Source organism: Hirundo rustica, chromosome 19 (assembly GCF_015227805.2).
Source record: "Hirundo rustica isolate bHirRus1 chromosome 19, bHirRus1.pri.v3, whole genome shotgun sequence".
Lineage (NCBI taxonomy): Eukaryota > Metazoa > Chordata > Aves > Passeriformes > Hirundinidae > Hirundo > Hirundo rustica.
In genome coordinates this window covers 3,524,845-3,538,857 of record NC_053468.1, presented here as the reverse complement: position 1 = coordinate 3,538,857, position 14,013 = coordinate 3,524,845, and the positions used below count along the sequence as shown (strand labels likewise).

Sequence of the window (14,013 nt, the reverse complement as noted above, 5' to 3'; positions counted from 1 at the left end):
CCCTCAGGGAGGACAGGGCATGGCCGGGGAATCACAGCTGGAAGGAGCCTTGGGGTGGTCAGTGTGTCTGAAAATGTTTGATTTAAAGCACAGCAAGCACGTTGATGCTTCCAAAGATCCTGTTCCAGTGGAAGCACAGAGCTGCCACCAGTCTCAGGGCGCTGAAGGGTCCCTGCCCTAGTCCCTGGACCAGGTTTGCCACTGAAAAATCAGAAATTGCTCTGAGCTGCCACCTGCAAAGAGCCACAGCAGCTCTTTAATCTGTGGATGACTGAGACCTGCAGGACTGTTTGCATCCTCACATCACAATTATTACAGATTGGTTCAAACATCTTCAGAAATCCCAAATCCAGCAGAAATAAACGAGAGTGAAGTCAACACAGGCCTAATTAATTCATTTATCAGTGCCAGGCTGCTAATTAATGTCACGCTTGGCTGCAGCACAGGAAGAAATCCACCAGCCACAATGAGAATTTGACAGCCTTGTAGATATTAAAAATGGCAGCTACACAGCCAGGAGTGATCCAAATCCTTCATCCTTCATCCTCTTCCTCGGCCAGGAGGATGTTTGTGAGCTGCTCCTCGGACACAGCCAGTTCCTGGCAGGCTCCCATGGCCTGGCTGAGGTAGACAGCCAGGATGTGTTTGCACTGCAAAGTTAACAGCAGGAGCGAGGCCGGAACGTCAGGCTCTGTGTGCACCAGGAATTCATCCTGGCCAAAACGTGTTCAGTGAAGTGCCCAGCACCCCTGGCACGGGTGGTGCCCAGTGTCCCCAAGTTCTGCCAGCAGGACAGTGCCATGCAGGGATCTGGCACACAGATCCTGGCTCCTGGCACCCTCCCCACCACTGCTGACCCCCCAAAAGCCCTCCCTGCACCCTGCACCCCAAACCTGGGGCTCTCAGAGCCCAGTGTCACGGTGGCTCAGGCTCAGCCTGCGTGGCCAGCTCCACACTCGTGTTTGTTTGGAAATTTCAGGTTCAAGGAGCAGAGCCGTTCCCCCTCCCCGTGCCAGCCCCAGGCTGAGGCAGAGAACTCACCAGAAGGCTCTCACTCTTCTGCAACACTGAAAACCCAAAGGCAGGGCACGTGCAGAAGTGGCAGGAGCTGTAGCAGGTGTAGAGCTTGCCTGAGCTTCCAAGGACCTGAAACAGAGGCAGATGAGGAGTCAGAGGCAGGATTCACTTTAATTTCTGTGACCCAGCAGCCAGGGGGAGATGTCACAGTACAGAAGTGTCCCCAAACACTGCAGGGACCCATCTAAGCTTGAAGCTCCTCAGGTTTCTCATGGTCTCTAGAAGCTTCTCTCCCTGCAGCTGAGGGTGTCCTGCACCTGTGCTTCCAGCAGATCTCAGCCCCAGGGACTTGTCTGCTTCTAAAGGACCAGGAAAAGCAGTGGCACCACTCCCTGAGCTCTTGTGGAGTGCCAGCCCCTCCTGCGAGCTCCCTCCCAGCACTGGCAGGCTCAGAGGTGGAAATGGCAAAGGCTCCTGTCACACACAGCCCAGGTGTGAACCCAGAGCCACCACGGGGCTGGGGACAGGAGGAGAGCAGCACTGAGCACTCGCAGGGAGGCCTCTCCTTTCCCCACCACTGAAGGCTGCTCTGCTCTCAAAACCAGCTGCAGCTACTGGAATCCAGATCTGCCTGAATAAACAAAGCTGAAGTCTCCAGAGAAGCCTCCCTGCTCCATCTCTGCTTTGGGAACAGCACTGCCTGCTTTTCCCACATGCTGTTCCCTGCAAGGCCGGTACCGAGGCACCACGGACAGCAAACAGGTGAGGGAAGCATTTTTTTCCAGCATGGAGAAATCTGTGAGCTGCTGGAGCTGACTGCAGGATATAGGAAAGCCAGCCTATGGATTATTGTTTCTCTTTTGGTCTCTTCAAGACTGGGAAATAGCTTTTAGGAAACTACTTTAAGGGCCCAGCCTATGGGAAGAGAAGGATCTGCAGGAGCAGAACAAGTGGCACAGGGTACAGGGCACATCACAGCCCTCTCCCAGCTCAGGCTTTAGACTCTGGCTGGTTTGTGGCACACTCACCCCTAAATCCAAAAACACAAAAAGTGAAAAGGCAGTGGAGCTCTGCAGAGTGCTGCTCCCCTCCAGGACATTCCCAAGCCCCTCCAGAGGAACATTGTCCCTCACTGTCCAAAGCTGCACTTCCAAGGGAGCCTTCCCCTGTTCCCTGGAGCTCTCCCTGCACCCTCTGCCCACCAGGGAACATCCACACGTTTAGGCTCCCCAACAGAAGTGCCAATGCCTCAAAGTCCCTCTCACTCCCAGCAGATCCAGGACACAAAACTCACATTCCCATTTCAGGGGATTTTTTTTTTCCCTCAGTCTGGCCTTTACCCTGGGTCCCTCCTTTTATTGCAGGCTGTTTGTTTCACTTGTGATAAGTTTGTTTTCCTGTAGCCCCTTTGATTGTTTTTTCCAAGATGAAGTATTCCGATGGTGCCTTCCCTTCAGAAGTGTTTTCCTTTGGGGAGGGGGGGAAGCCACAGACAGACACTGCCAGATTTGGGCTGAGCTCAGTGTTCCCCCATCCTGACCTAGATGGCAAGAACACAGCCTCTGCCTAATAAGGCAAAAATCTAAAATCCCAAGAGTGGGAGAAAAAGGTGCCTCTGTTCCTGGCCAGCTTCAGCCCAGCCTGGGGTGCTCCCCTGGCCCTGAGGTGAGATTTCCTTCTGCTCTCCTCATCCCTGGGCCTCAATGAGGAAAAATCCCCCTGGAGGTGTCCCTGCCAGGGTGTGGGAGCACAGGAGGGTCAGCTGAGGCAGCAGCACGTGGACAGACAGACAGACAGCAGACAGACAGCCTGTGCCAGGGCCTGCTGCTCAAACCCTCCAGCGTGGGGCATCTGCCACACAGTTCTAGGAAAAGACACAATAAAAAAAGAAGAACCCAATGAAAGCGCAGGATGTGAGCAGCGCGAGTGCCAGCCCTGCCTCACTGCCACGGCTCAGCATTTCTGCCACTCGGGCAGAGCGAAAGGGTGCCCCAAACGCTGCAGCTCGACAGTGCCACGTGCAGCACAGCTCCACCATCAGCCAGCCCCACCACCCCTGCAGCAGGCAGGGCTCAGCCCTGACCCCAGCACGGCAGGTATCACCCAGGCTCTCCTGCAATGATCTCAGCTTTGAGGCATCCAGGCCTTGGACAGTGCTGCTCCTCTGCTAAACAGCAAGGGCATCAAGAGACAAATCACAGCTTTCACTTGACTAAGGGCTCGCTCTTCTCCCATCTCAGCTCCTGAGGGCAAGAGCTGCCTACACCACAGGGCCTGTCTGAGCAGAGCCTTCCTCCCCAGAAGCAGGACCTGAGATGTGCTGGGTGATATGGAATTATCACCAGCTCAGATTTGGCTATAATGACCCAAAGGAGTTTCACAACAGAACCAGCCTCATGGCCTCAAAGAGTTCTCCAGAGCCAGCTGCAAGTGGAAGCACCGCCTCACATTCCAGCTCAACCACATCTGGGTGCAAACGGCAGGGCTGACTTTGTGGGGGATAATTAACAGGGATGGTTGTGCAGTGTCCATGGATGCCCCTCTCTCCAGGAGCACAGCTGGGGGACATTTCCACACAATCCTACAGCACACAGGAATGAAGGGCCAGCGACTCCAGCGCAGTGTCCCAGCCAGGGGTTCGGTTTCTGTGACCCCAGATGTGCTCCTGTCACTGCTCCAGCCCAAGGGTAAACTCTGCTCTTTGTTTCTGCATCTCAGACAGCTGCGATGAGGGAGAATTTCACAATGGCACCAACCTCACACCCCCAGAGAAAATATCTCTTCAGATTCCTCTGTTAATGAACTCATCGGTGTGGCCTTAATCAGCAATCAAGCTCCACTGAGGAGGAATGCAGCTGGAGGCACACAGGACCCTCCTTCCTGGAGGTTTGTCCTGCATTAACTCCCTCACCCTCCTTCTCCACAGGGAAACCAGAGGCAGGAGAGCAGTTCTGACACTTCTTCCTTTTCAGAGTGCACCAGCTGAGCCCATTATTAATATCAGTAGATTGTTAACTGGTGCCCAGCAAAGCTCTGCCTCAGCCTGCAGGGCCTGACAAAGCTCTGCAAGGAGAATGTGACCGTTCTCTGCCCACTGGCATTTTCAGACAAGCAACAGTAAAAAAGGGGAAGCCTTTGAGCATTCAATTAATCAGCAAGGCAGCTGCTGTCTAAGGGTGCTGGAAGCTTCCTAGGCTTTACCAAACATCCACAGGCAAGCCCTCAGCTGGAATCCAAGGCTGTTCTGGAGCCCTGGTTATGATTCATGTCCCTCTGGAGGGGCCTGTGCCCTCTCCATGGCCCCAGCAGTGATAAGCCCTCTCCATGCCCCCATGTGCAAGCTCTGAACACGTGAGAAGGGTTTGTGCCATCGGCCAGGCCTGACTCCACAGCCCTTTTCTCACCCTACACGACCCCAAAGCACCTCCAGGGGAGGAGAAAAGCTCCTTGGAAATGTTCCTCTTGGGTGCCACAGCAGTGAGCGAAGACATTCCTCCTTCTCTGGTGTGTGAAAAGCACAGAACCAGGCCCAGCCCTGGATGGGCTGTGCTACCTGAGGGGGTTGGGAGTGCTGAGGAGAAGGAATTGGTGCTTCTTGACCAAAATCTTTTGGGCACGGGGTCCCAGTGCTCAGCCAGGGCTCAGCAGTGTCCCTCTGACTCTGGAAGCCATGGATGCAGCTGGTCAGTGGCTCACAGCATGGACAGACTGTCCCAAAAGAGATGCCACCAGTGCTGGGGGAGCACAGAACAAGGAATTGTGCACAGCACAGAAAGGTGAGAAGGAAGTATCAAAGGCTGCTCCTCTCAGCTCACTCCCACCCTGTGCTGTAACTGATCTCAGGGCTGAGGGGAGCCCTTCTCCCCAAAATGTCATTTCATGGGGATGTTTCTGTGATCCACAGCCTTGGCCACGGTGACCCAGAATGAAACCCACGGGTTTGGCCTGTGTTGCTTCCTCCCAGGCAGCAGAGATCCCCTGCCAAGCACAGGTCATGAGGGGAGAGAAACGCAGCCACGGCAGATAACACTGAGTTGTGTACAACTGCTCAAGAGGAAGAACTTCCTTTGCTGGATAGGATGAGAGTAATAAAGCAAAATTAGCAATCCCTGGAAAACTTCCTCCTGACTGTGATGCCCACAAACACATAAATTGTCTCTGGCTGGCTGGGAGCCAAAAAGAAAATGGTTCTGAACTGTGCTGCTCTAATTCTAGCCCGTGGCTGCTGCTCTCCAGGGCCACTTCAGGAGTTTGTAAAACACTGGTGTCCTCTCTGTGTTTATCCATGCTCTGCAGGTCAGGAAAACACTGTCTCAGATGCCAGCTGGAAGCCATCAGAAAGCAAGAGCAAAGAGAAGCACGTACCTGGTAGAGAGTCCTTCCACTGGGGGCTGTGACCCGGGTGACAGAACGCTGATCCACCAAATCCAGAGCTGGGACTGCAGATGGGCCAAAAATGAACTTCAGCCTGGAAGAGAACATCTCTTGTTAGTCACAGCACCAAGGGAGACCACCTGGCTCAGCCTCAGGGCACAGAGGCAGCCCTGTGGAGCCCAGAAAGTGCCCACTGCAAAAGACATTTCTCCTTGCTGCAGTGACTGAAAATGTCCCATGAGCACGAAGGCACAAAGAGGGATTTCAGTGGAGCACACAGAGCCAGACTGGCAGTGCTGAGGGCAAAAGGGGCTCCTGCTCTGGGACACCTCAACTGTACAGCCAGGATCTGCTGCCTTGGATGGACCAGCTGTCCTGAATCCACCCCCAGGCATGGACCACACAGCTCCTTGGAGAAAGGGCAGTGCAAGGATGATCCACAGCTCCTGGAGCAACAGGAACTGGGGCTCCTTCCTCATCCCTTGGAAGTCAGCTCAATCCTGGGGAACGAGTGAATCATTTTGTGGTGATCACATCTCCTCCATCACAGTCACAACTGAGGGATAAATTATCCTTTCTCTACCCACCAAACTGCATCAGGAGGAAGCTGGAGAGCATCAGGGAATTACTCAAGACACTCCCCTGCGCATGGAAACACACAGATAGCATCAGTTTTACATCTGTGACCCAGCTACAGCAGGGCTCAGAGACAACAGAGTTATTCCAGATAAACACCCAGGGGCAGCACGTGCCTGGTGCCCCTCCACTCTCCCTAAAAACCCTTTCCCTTTCAGGCAGGACACCTGCAGGGATGGATGCACAGCATTTATGGATGAGGGAGTGTCTGAGATGGGGATCACTGCACATCCCAAAGGGGGATTTTATCTCCTGCTGGTGCTGTGCAGGGGTATAGGATAAGGTGTGCGTTAGATATGGACATCTGCACCTTCAGCCTATTGTCCAGATGGCTCATGGGCTTCAAAGTCATTCTAGACCAGGAAATCCAGCTGCTCTGAGTGTTCCCAAAGAGCTCAGGGGCAACTCAGTTAACTTTACAGACCTTTCACCCGCTGAGAAAAATCTGTGTAGTCTAGATTGGTTCCAAGGGTAAACAACAAGGAAATCAGCAGTGATGAAGAGATAGCACCAGACACCAGCAAGAGACCAAGAGAAAGGGGAGAATTTCCAGCTCCAGGGAGGACAGAGCAAGGCAGAGCCCCAGCACGGCTGAGTCAAGGCCATTGATAAGCAGCCAAGCAGACAGACAGATTCCAGGAAGACCAAAACTTGCACAAACTCAAGGCAAGGGCTGGCTCTGTCTGAGGGCCGTGAGGAGGTGGGTGGGGAACGCCTAATGTAAGACATTCCTCAATGATTAGGTTTGGGACTATAAGGGGGCTGAGTTCAGTGAGTTTCAGGAACTCTTTTCAAATTTAGGGAATTCTTTTCTTGTGTATATAATTTGATCAGTTCAACAGGAAATGCCCACAGGAAATTCAAGGACTTTGGAGACTTGGAAGAGATTGGGAAATTAAATCAGAATACTTCTGAGCTGCTGGATGCAGGGAGTTGATGGAAATCTGGCTGCCAAGAGTTACCACCCAACCATAATTAAACTCAACAAGGGGATTTCTTTCCTCCTCTTTTCTTTTCTTTTCTTTTCTGAGGAGAAGGAAACAAAAGCTTTCAAACCTAAACCCACCTTTCACTGTGCTCCCAGGAGAGGGAGTCAGCACACCCTTCACAGGTGTTGTGTCAGATAACTTTCACACAAAGGCATTAAGGCCTGAAGGGTGATCTCATCCCCTGGCAGGCAGGAACACAAGGTTACAGATGAATCTGAAAAGTCACTTTCACTGTGACAGTCCCTTTTCTACCAGCTGGTGGGGGCTGAAGTTGTGAAATGTGGATTTCTTAGGTCACTGCTGGGAATGACTGAAGTATTCACAAGGGTGACAAAGCTGACCTGAGACTGCCCCCAAACAGAAGAGAACTCAACCTCCAAGTTCACAATTCCCTTCTGCAGGATGATGATAAGGACACTTCTCCCTCTCTACCACAGGTGCCCATGACTCAAACAAGAGTGAGCTCAGGGTGCTCTCAGTGGCAGGAAGCAGAGCGGTGAATCACCCTGGAGCACAATCCACTCCCACAGCAAACTACTTCAGACCTGAGGCTGGACTCAGAGCTCAGGTTAAATACCCTGGGTTTAAATTAGAGCAAGTCATCACAGCAGATGCGATGATACAGAGATAATTTTGTGAATCTCTGTGAAAAAAAAACCTTCAGAACCTTCATTTGCACTACCATCAAAACCACCAGCATTTTAGTGTTTCAGCAGCACTTGGTCAAACACAGGGGAAAACCATGATGAGAGCTGGCCACCAGCTGCCCTGCCGCAGGACACGGGCAGGAACTGAAGCAGAGGACACTCACCCCAGCAGCAGGTCATCAGGAACTGCAACAGAAAGAAAAGGAAACGTGATTTTGCAGAATTTCACATCACAGAGGGGTTACTGTCCCCCAAACATTCACCCAGAGGCCACACAGGACTGCAGAGCTCTCAACATCCTCTCCAGCCACCAAAAAAACAACAAGGAGCAGCAAAGTGATCCATGATGGCAGTGCTAAGGCACTTACCAAGTCAAGCAATCACAACCACAGGGCTTCATTCTAAAAAGAAATGCAGAAGCCCAAATGTACTTTCTTTTGTGACATCCTACTTTCCAAAGCACACAATAAAAGGCAGGAGGCCTCAGCATCTCACTCTGTCACTTTAAGAAGCTGGTTAAAAATATATATTATTATTTTCCCTGAAACTCTCCTGGCATGACTTGAGAACTCTGGCATCACAACTTTAAAAATGTTGTTCTTTTCCCAGCCCCGTCTTGCAGGGCGCCACTGGTTTATGGCTTTTCATCCAGCCCACTGAAACATTGTGTCTTCATTTATTGGAACCTCTGTTGAGATGGAAAGTTACACTCAAGCACAGCAGTCAGTGTTTGTGGAAGCTGACAGCTCTGCTTGTCCACTCTGATCTGTTATCACCCAGGGGACACAGTGTACTCTGTCTCTATATCCCACTGGAAGATCTGGACTTCTGACTTTAAAAATCCTTTTCTTCCAACAATTCAAAATACTCTCCATGACTTGCACTGTTGGTTTGAATTTTCCAGCTTTATTTGAATTTCATTCTGCAAAAGGATCAACCATTTTGTCTCCACAGCTCTGTCTCAATGTGTGCTTTAGTACCACACTGCTGCTTTAAGAAGGACATCTTTAAAGGGATGTGAACCTATTTTTTTTGTTGTTAGTTTACAACAGGATTTATAAAGCTCTTTTAAAAGTCACATGTAGATTTTGGATCTACTCTAACCTGACAGGAGCCATAGAGCAAGTGTGCCAAAAAGCTGTCCCTGGGCTCACTCCGACAGTTTAGACACAAAGTTTCTGCCCATTCCTCACTCCCACGTAGTGCTCAAGACAGATTTATCTGAATTCTTATTTGTTTAGGTTTTGTGCAGTTAAAAATATTCCTTCAGCAGACACTTTCCTTGGGAAGAGCCATTCTGTGCAACTCATCCAGTAAACACAAGCATTAATATTCTCTAAGCACAGATCCAGCAAAGGTAATTGTTTTTAACTAGCTGCTGGAACTGGCCAGGATTTCACTGCTGCCTTGTGCTCGTTTCACTGAAGCACCGGGGAAGTTGTTCCTCGCCCTGGGATCACCAGCACGCCCCCTCTGCCGGTCAGCCAGGCAACGGCTTTGGGGAATTTCCCTTTCCAACTCCAGCTTTGGGACTGGTGAGTGTAGAGCCAGCAGCGCAGCGGGCACAGCAGAATTCCTGCCCGGAGGCATTAATTTGTCATCCCTCAATTATGACCACGTGCATCAGGAGCTCTAAGAAGCAGCATTATCCCAAAGTCTGACATTAAAAAGAGTTCGAACTGGCGTGATTTTTGAATTTGAGAAAGGGCTGCTCTTCATTATCTGCGCTTCACACCCATCTCTTGTCACAAAAAAAGGACAGAAAGGTGAAGGACACCCCTGAGACAACGGGGTCTGGTAAAAAAGGGGAGAACAAGGACCCTCAAGACTCCCTGGGAGTGTGACAGGCCCCGCTCCCTGCTGGGATCCTTCACATACCCTGCGAGGTCTCCTGAAAAGCCTTTTTGATCTCTCTCAAGAGCTCTTCTGCCACTGCTGGCAAGGTGCTCCTGTCCATCCCACTGGCACGGGATCATCCCTGGAAACGAGACAGGACAGCAGACAGTGGGAAATCTTCAGGGTCACGGTGGACACTGAGCACCGGGAGGGGTTATCTGAGCACTCCATCCCAACCCAGCACCCAGGCCGAGGAACAGCATCCTTTAAAATGTTTTAAAAGCAACTTTTTTTTTTTTTTTTTTTTTTTTAAATATGTTCTGGGAACAGAGGATTCCTCACACCCACACGGGTCTCTCAGAGACGCCCCCACACAACCACAGCTCCCGTGGGAGGCAGAGGATGTTCCTCACGCCCAGGTGGCACTTGCCGGCCATCAGCTCCTGCCCCTTCCTCCGGTGCCGCTGCCGGACGAGCAGAGCTTGGTGCAGCCGCCTGTCACCCCCACACACGGATGAGGTTCCCTCTCTGCCGCCTCGGCTCCCTCAGCCCTTCCTGGGTGATTCTCCAGCCCCCTCCTCATCTTCGCTCCCGCCCCGTGTCCTGAGGGGCCCGGCACGCCCAGGGCGCTGCGGGCGCTGCTCACCAGGGCGGGCAGAGAGGGGGGGGCCGCTCCCTGCCCCGCTCCCGGTGCCGTTCCCGACGGGAGCAGAGCCCGGGCTCGTTCCCGGTGCCGTTCCCGCCCCAATTCCCGCTCCCGGTGCCGTTCCCGACGGGAGCAGAGCCCGGGCTCGTTCCCGCTCCGGGAGTGACGTCACGACACCGCCCCGCGCCCGCGGTGACGTCACTGGCGGCGCGCGCGCTCTTAAAGGGCCCGCTGGAGATGGCGGCGCTGCCGCGGGTCCTGTCCCGGCTGTGCCCCCGGCGCTGCCCCGCCCTGCCCCGGCCCGCCTGGACACCGGGACACCGGGGACACCACAGCGGCGGCGCGGGGCCGGCGCGGTCGCGCTGGGCACGGCCGGCCGGCGCTGCCCTGGCCTTCCTGGGAGGTGAGAAGGGCGGCGGGCGGCGGGCGCGGCGCCGCCGGCACCGGGCACCCACAGCACGCTGTCCCCGCAGGGTTCTCGCTGTTCCCGCGGGACGCCGAGGAGGACGGCGAGGACGCCATCGTCCTGCTGCTGAAGAGAGCCAAGGTGAGGCGCGGGGCCGTGCGGGCGGTGCGGGCGCGGCGCCCGGCGCTGAGCGGCCCCGGTGCCCCCGCAGCTCAGCGCCATGAAGGGCGAGCTGGCCGAGGCCGAGCGGCTCCTGCACCAGGCCCTGCGCCGGGCGCACCGCGAGGAGAACAGGCAGGCCATCATCTACACCTACAGCATGGTGAGCAGCCGGCCGGGCGGGAGAGAAGGACAAGCGGCTGAGGCGCGTCCGCGTTGCCTTGGTGGAGTTTGAGCGCTGTGTGTCTCTTCCAGATGGGGAACGTGGCCTACATGCAGGGACAGCTGGACAATGTGAGTAACTCCGGTTTTTCCCTCGGAATTTTTAGAGGTCGACGTGTTGCGCACGGTCTTGAAGGTGTGGGGTGATGGCAAAAGCCGCAGGCTCAGAGGTGTCCCAGTGCAAGGCAGAATGATCCAGCTCAGGGCTGCAGTCCATGAGCAGGTTAAGAAAGGTGCTCTCACAGTTAAATTTTGGGCTCCAACACGGTGTGTAAGGGAAGGAATACTTCTTACTGTGAAATGCTGCAGTTGAGCACAGAGATGGCTGCTCCAGGGAGAATCTGGGAAAGCCCTGAGCTCACAGACAGGGTAAAGGCCTGGCTGCTGCGGCAGTGCTCCAGGAGAAACTGAAAGGATGCACTGGTTCAGTACCACTGGGCCCTGGTCAGCCTTTCACTTCTGACTGGTCTTGGTGTAGTGTAAATGCAACAAATTTGAGCCAGGTCCCTTTCCGTAGTTTGCCTCTGTTTTGTTTTAAATGCCATCGTTCCTTGGTATCCTCTTCAAAATTCTTGTTTCAGGCAGAGAAGCTCTACAAAGCAACTATGAGCTATATGCTTGCAGGGGACACAAAGGAGGTACGTTCGGAGACAGGCTTCCATTGGTGCCCTTCTCTTTACCATATTCTTGTGCTGTCATGCCTCTTACTGCAAATTGCCAATACTGTAATGGAGGGCAGCACTGGAGGCAACAAGATGGGGATTTTTAAGGTCTCAACTCTCTGACAAAGTAATGTTTCTGTTGGGGATGTGCAAGAAGAGTAACAGTTGCATTGTGTGTCCTCCTGGCAGGATGACAACGCCATCCTTGAGATGTCCCTCAAGCTGGCCAGCATCTACGCTGCTCAGAAACAGTGAGTTTCAGAGTGAGAACGGAGGTGTCATCTGCTTCCGTCTCAGCTTTGCAGTGGTGGTGGGGTGGCCAAGCAGAGGCTCTTTAATGAGGGATCCTTCAGGGATGGAAGGAGCTTTGCTTTGCACTTTGCAGGCACAAATTAGCCGTAGCTGGCTACCAGTTCTGCATCCTGACCTTAGAGGAGAAGATTGCCAAGCAGAAGGACTTGCCTGAGGATGTCTTATCAGGTGAGCAGCCTTGTCTGCCAAAGGCTTCCCATCTTTTCTCCGTTTCCCTGTCCTTGATGATGTTTCTGTATTGCCTAAGCACCATCTTCATGTCTATCCGTTGTCTTCGCACTGCCTGAGTTTCCTGCTGTGGTAGGATGGAGGTTCCTGCTGGATCCTGTGGCAGTGATCACTTCTCTCTGCAGCTGAAGAAAAGGCCAACACCCGGCTCCTGCTGGGGATGAGCCTGGACTCCTACGCCCGCTACCTCCTGAACATCAACGAGCTCTCAGCAGCACAAGAAATGTATGAGAAGGCTCTGCAGATATCAAATGATGTTCAGGGAGAAACTCATCCACAGGTGATTTGTACAGCAGTAGCTGGACTTGAGGGAAGGAAGGGCAGATCCGTAGGGAATGAGGCAGCCCTGGAGCAGCTCTGCTGCCATCAGACATGGCCAGCACTGCCTGGGGCTGTTTTCCTGCCCGGAAGGACGAGCATGCAAATACAGAAATACAGAAACACAGGATACTTCCTTACCAAACGCTTCTCTAGGAAATACTGCATTAACTGGCGTGACAGGGAATGAATGTGGCGCTTCTGCTGCCCCAGGCTGCTCCACAAGGTTCCCTTTTACCTCGTGGTGCAGAGTGTGGTGCTGCTGAACGACCTGGCGACGGTGCTGGACGCTCAGGGACGCTACGAGGAGGCGCACGCCTACAGCAGGAGGGCGGCACAGCTGGCAAGGGACACTCAGCACCCCGAGGAGCACATGGTGCTCAATAACCTGGCAGCGATCCTGATGCACAAAGGTCAGTGAATAAATGCCCAGCCTGTCACTGAGCTTGTGCTGACTGCAGAGATCTGGGTCTCACTACAGTGCTGGTTTGGGGTTATTAGTTATAGTTTTGGCAGCAGGTCTGACTTTGAATTGCTGTCACAAACTGAATTTAGCCTGACCCAAAAGGTTGCCAGGGGATCTTGTTTCCCATGTTCTTTGTGTCCAGTAACTTTTCCAAAAGGACAGAAGACATGCATGAGATTTGTTCCTGTGAGATTTTAATGCTGAAGCAGCACCAGGTCCCATCATCACTGCTGCTCTCCAGCTCTCTGAGTTGGCAACCTGGCAGGATGTTTTCTGAGCCTCCCTAGATCCTGTTGTGTTCCAGGTAGTCCTTGTCCTTTGCACGTGATCAGCGTCAGGAGGGGGCTCTGAAAATGGGAGATGGAACTGGGTGGCCAAGCCTCTTTTCCCTCTTGCTACAGAAGATTTCCTGCAAGCAAAACAAGTGTACAAAGAAGCTCTCAAGCAGGCACAGCAGAAGGGAGATGCTGCTTCTGTCCAGCATATCCAGGAGGAACTAGCTGAGCTGGCCAAAAGGAGAAAGGGCTCCAAATAAATTTGGCCACAGAGTCCAACCTTGAGGTGGCTGAAGGCAGCAAGGGTTGGTCAGCACAGGCAGTGTGGGAGCAGCTCGGTGCAATTCTCCAGAGAAACAGCAATGAGGAGTTTCAGGACTGCTTAAGAGGAAGGGCTGCTACTAACAGCCCAAAATAAAGGTGTGAAATCTTAACTGTGTGAATTTGTGGTGTTGTAGTGTGTGGTTTGACTGACCTACTGTGCTAAGTGATTTAATTTTGGCTGCCTAAGTGCAAGTCTGGCCCGCTATTAATACCTGTGTTAAGAGTCAAGGAGCAGCAGTTTGTTACTCCTGCTGCCCCCAGAAGTGTTCAGGTTCAAAACATGGAGAGCAAGTCTCAAAAAGGAACAGGCAGGAACTGTCTCACTCTTTACATGTTGCACAGCACAACAGGGGTTTATACTTTTACCAGTGCTGCGGTTCAGCGTGTTTGAACTTCGGCAGAGCATTTCCCAGGCTCTACCTGCCCTGCAACACAGCTCTAGCTCCCTGTCCTGGTCTGACAGGTTGCCTGAAGATCAAGTGTATTTCTTCATTTG

At 53.0% G+C, this 14,013-nt stretch overlaps 2 protein-coding genes across 2 annotated transcripts; one reads left to right on the top strand and one right to left on the bottom strand.

Moving 5' to 3' along the window:
- Positions 1-384: 384 nt before the first annotated feature.
- On the bottom strand, positions 385-10,313 carry ZSWIM7 (zinc finger SWIM-type containing 7). The gene is made up of 6 exons (XM_040082278.2): positions 10,146-10,313; positions 9,542-9,641; positions 7,828-7,849; positions 5,383-5,485; positions 1,042-1,146; positions 385-650 (listed from the first exon to the last, which is right to left on the bottom strand). Exons 2-6 carry the CDS (start codon positions 9,618-9,620, stop codon positions 534-536), a joined length of 426 nt encoding a protein of 141 aa, XP_039938212.1. The 5' UTR covers positions 9,621-9,641; positions 10,146-10,313; the 3' UTR covers positions 385-533.
- TTC19 (tetratricopeptide repeat domain 19) lies at positions 9,902-13,627 on the top strand. The gene is made up of 11 exons (XM_040082817.2): positions 9,902-10,058; positions 10,282-10,548; positions 10,619-10,692; positions 10,763-10,873; positions 10,966-11,004; positions 11,514-11,570; positions 11,784-11,845; positions 11,980-12,074; positions 12,260-12,414; positions 12,703-12,865; positions 13,320-13,627. The coding sequence occupies exons 1-11, from the start codon at positions 9,902-9,904 to the stop codon at positions 13,451-13,453; spliced, it is 1,314 nt and encodes a 437-aa protein (XP_039938751.1). The 3' UTR covers positions 13,454-13,627.
- Positions 13,628-14,013: the final 386 nt, after the last annotated feature.

Coding starts and splice junctions, on each gene's coding strand:
- TTC19 (XM_040082817.2), top strand. CDS start 9,902: ATGTTCCTCACGCCCAGGTGGCACTTGCCGGCCATCAGCTCCTGCCCC. Junction 10,693..10,762: donor TGCTGCTGAAGAGAGCCAAG/GTGAGGCGCGGG, acceptor GTGCCCCCGCAG/CTCAGCGCCATGAAGGGCGA. Junction 11,571..11,783: donor TTGCAGGGGACACAAAGGAG/GTACGTTCGGAG, acceptor TCCTCCTGGCAG/GATGACAACGCCATCCTTGA.
- ZSWIM7 (XM_040082278.2), bottom strand. CDS start 9,620: ATGGACAGGAGCACCTTGCCAGCAGTGGCAGAAGAGCTCTTGAGAGAG. Junction 7,850..9,541: donor TTTTCAGGAGACCTCGCAGG/GTATGTGAAGGA, acceptor TTTCTGTTGCAG/TTCCTGATGACCTGCTGCTG. Junction 1,147..5,382: donor GTGGAAGGACTCTCTACCAG/GTACGTGCTTCT, acceptor CCTCTGTTTCAG/GTCCTTGGAAGCTCAGGCAA.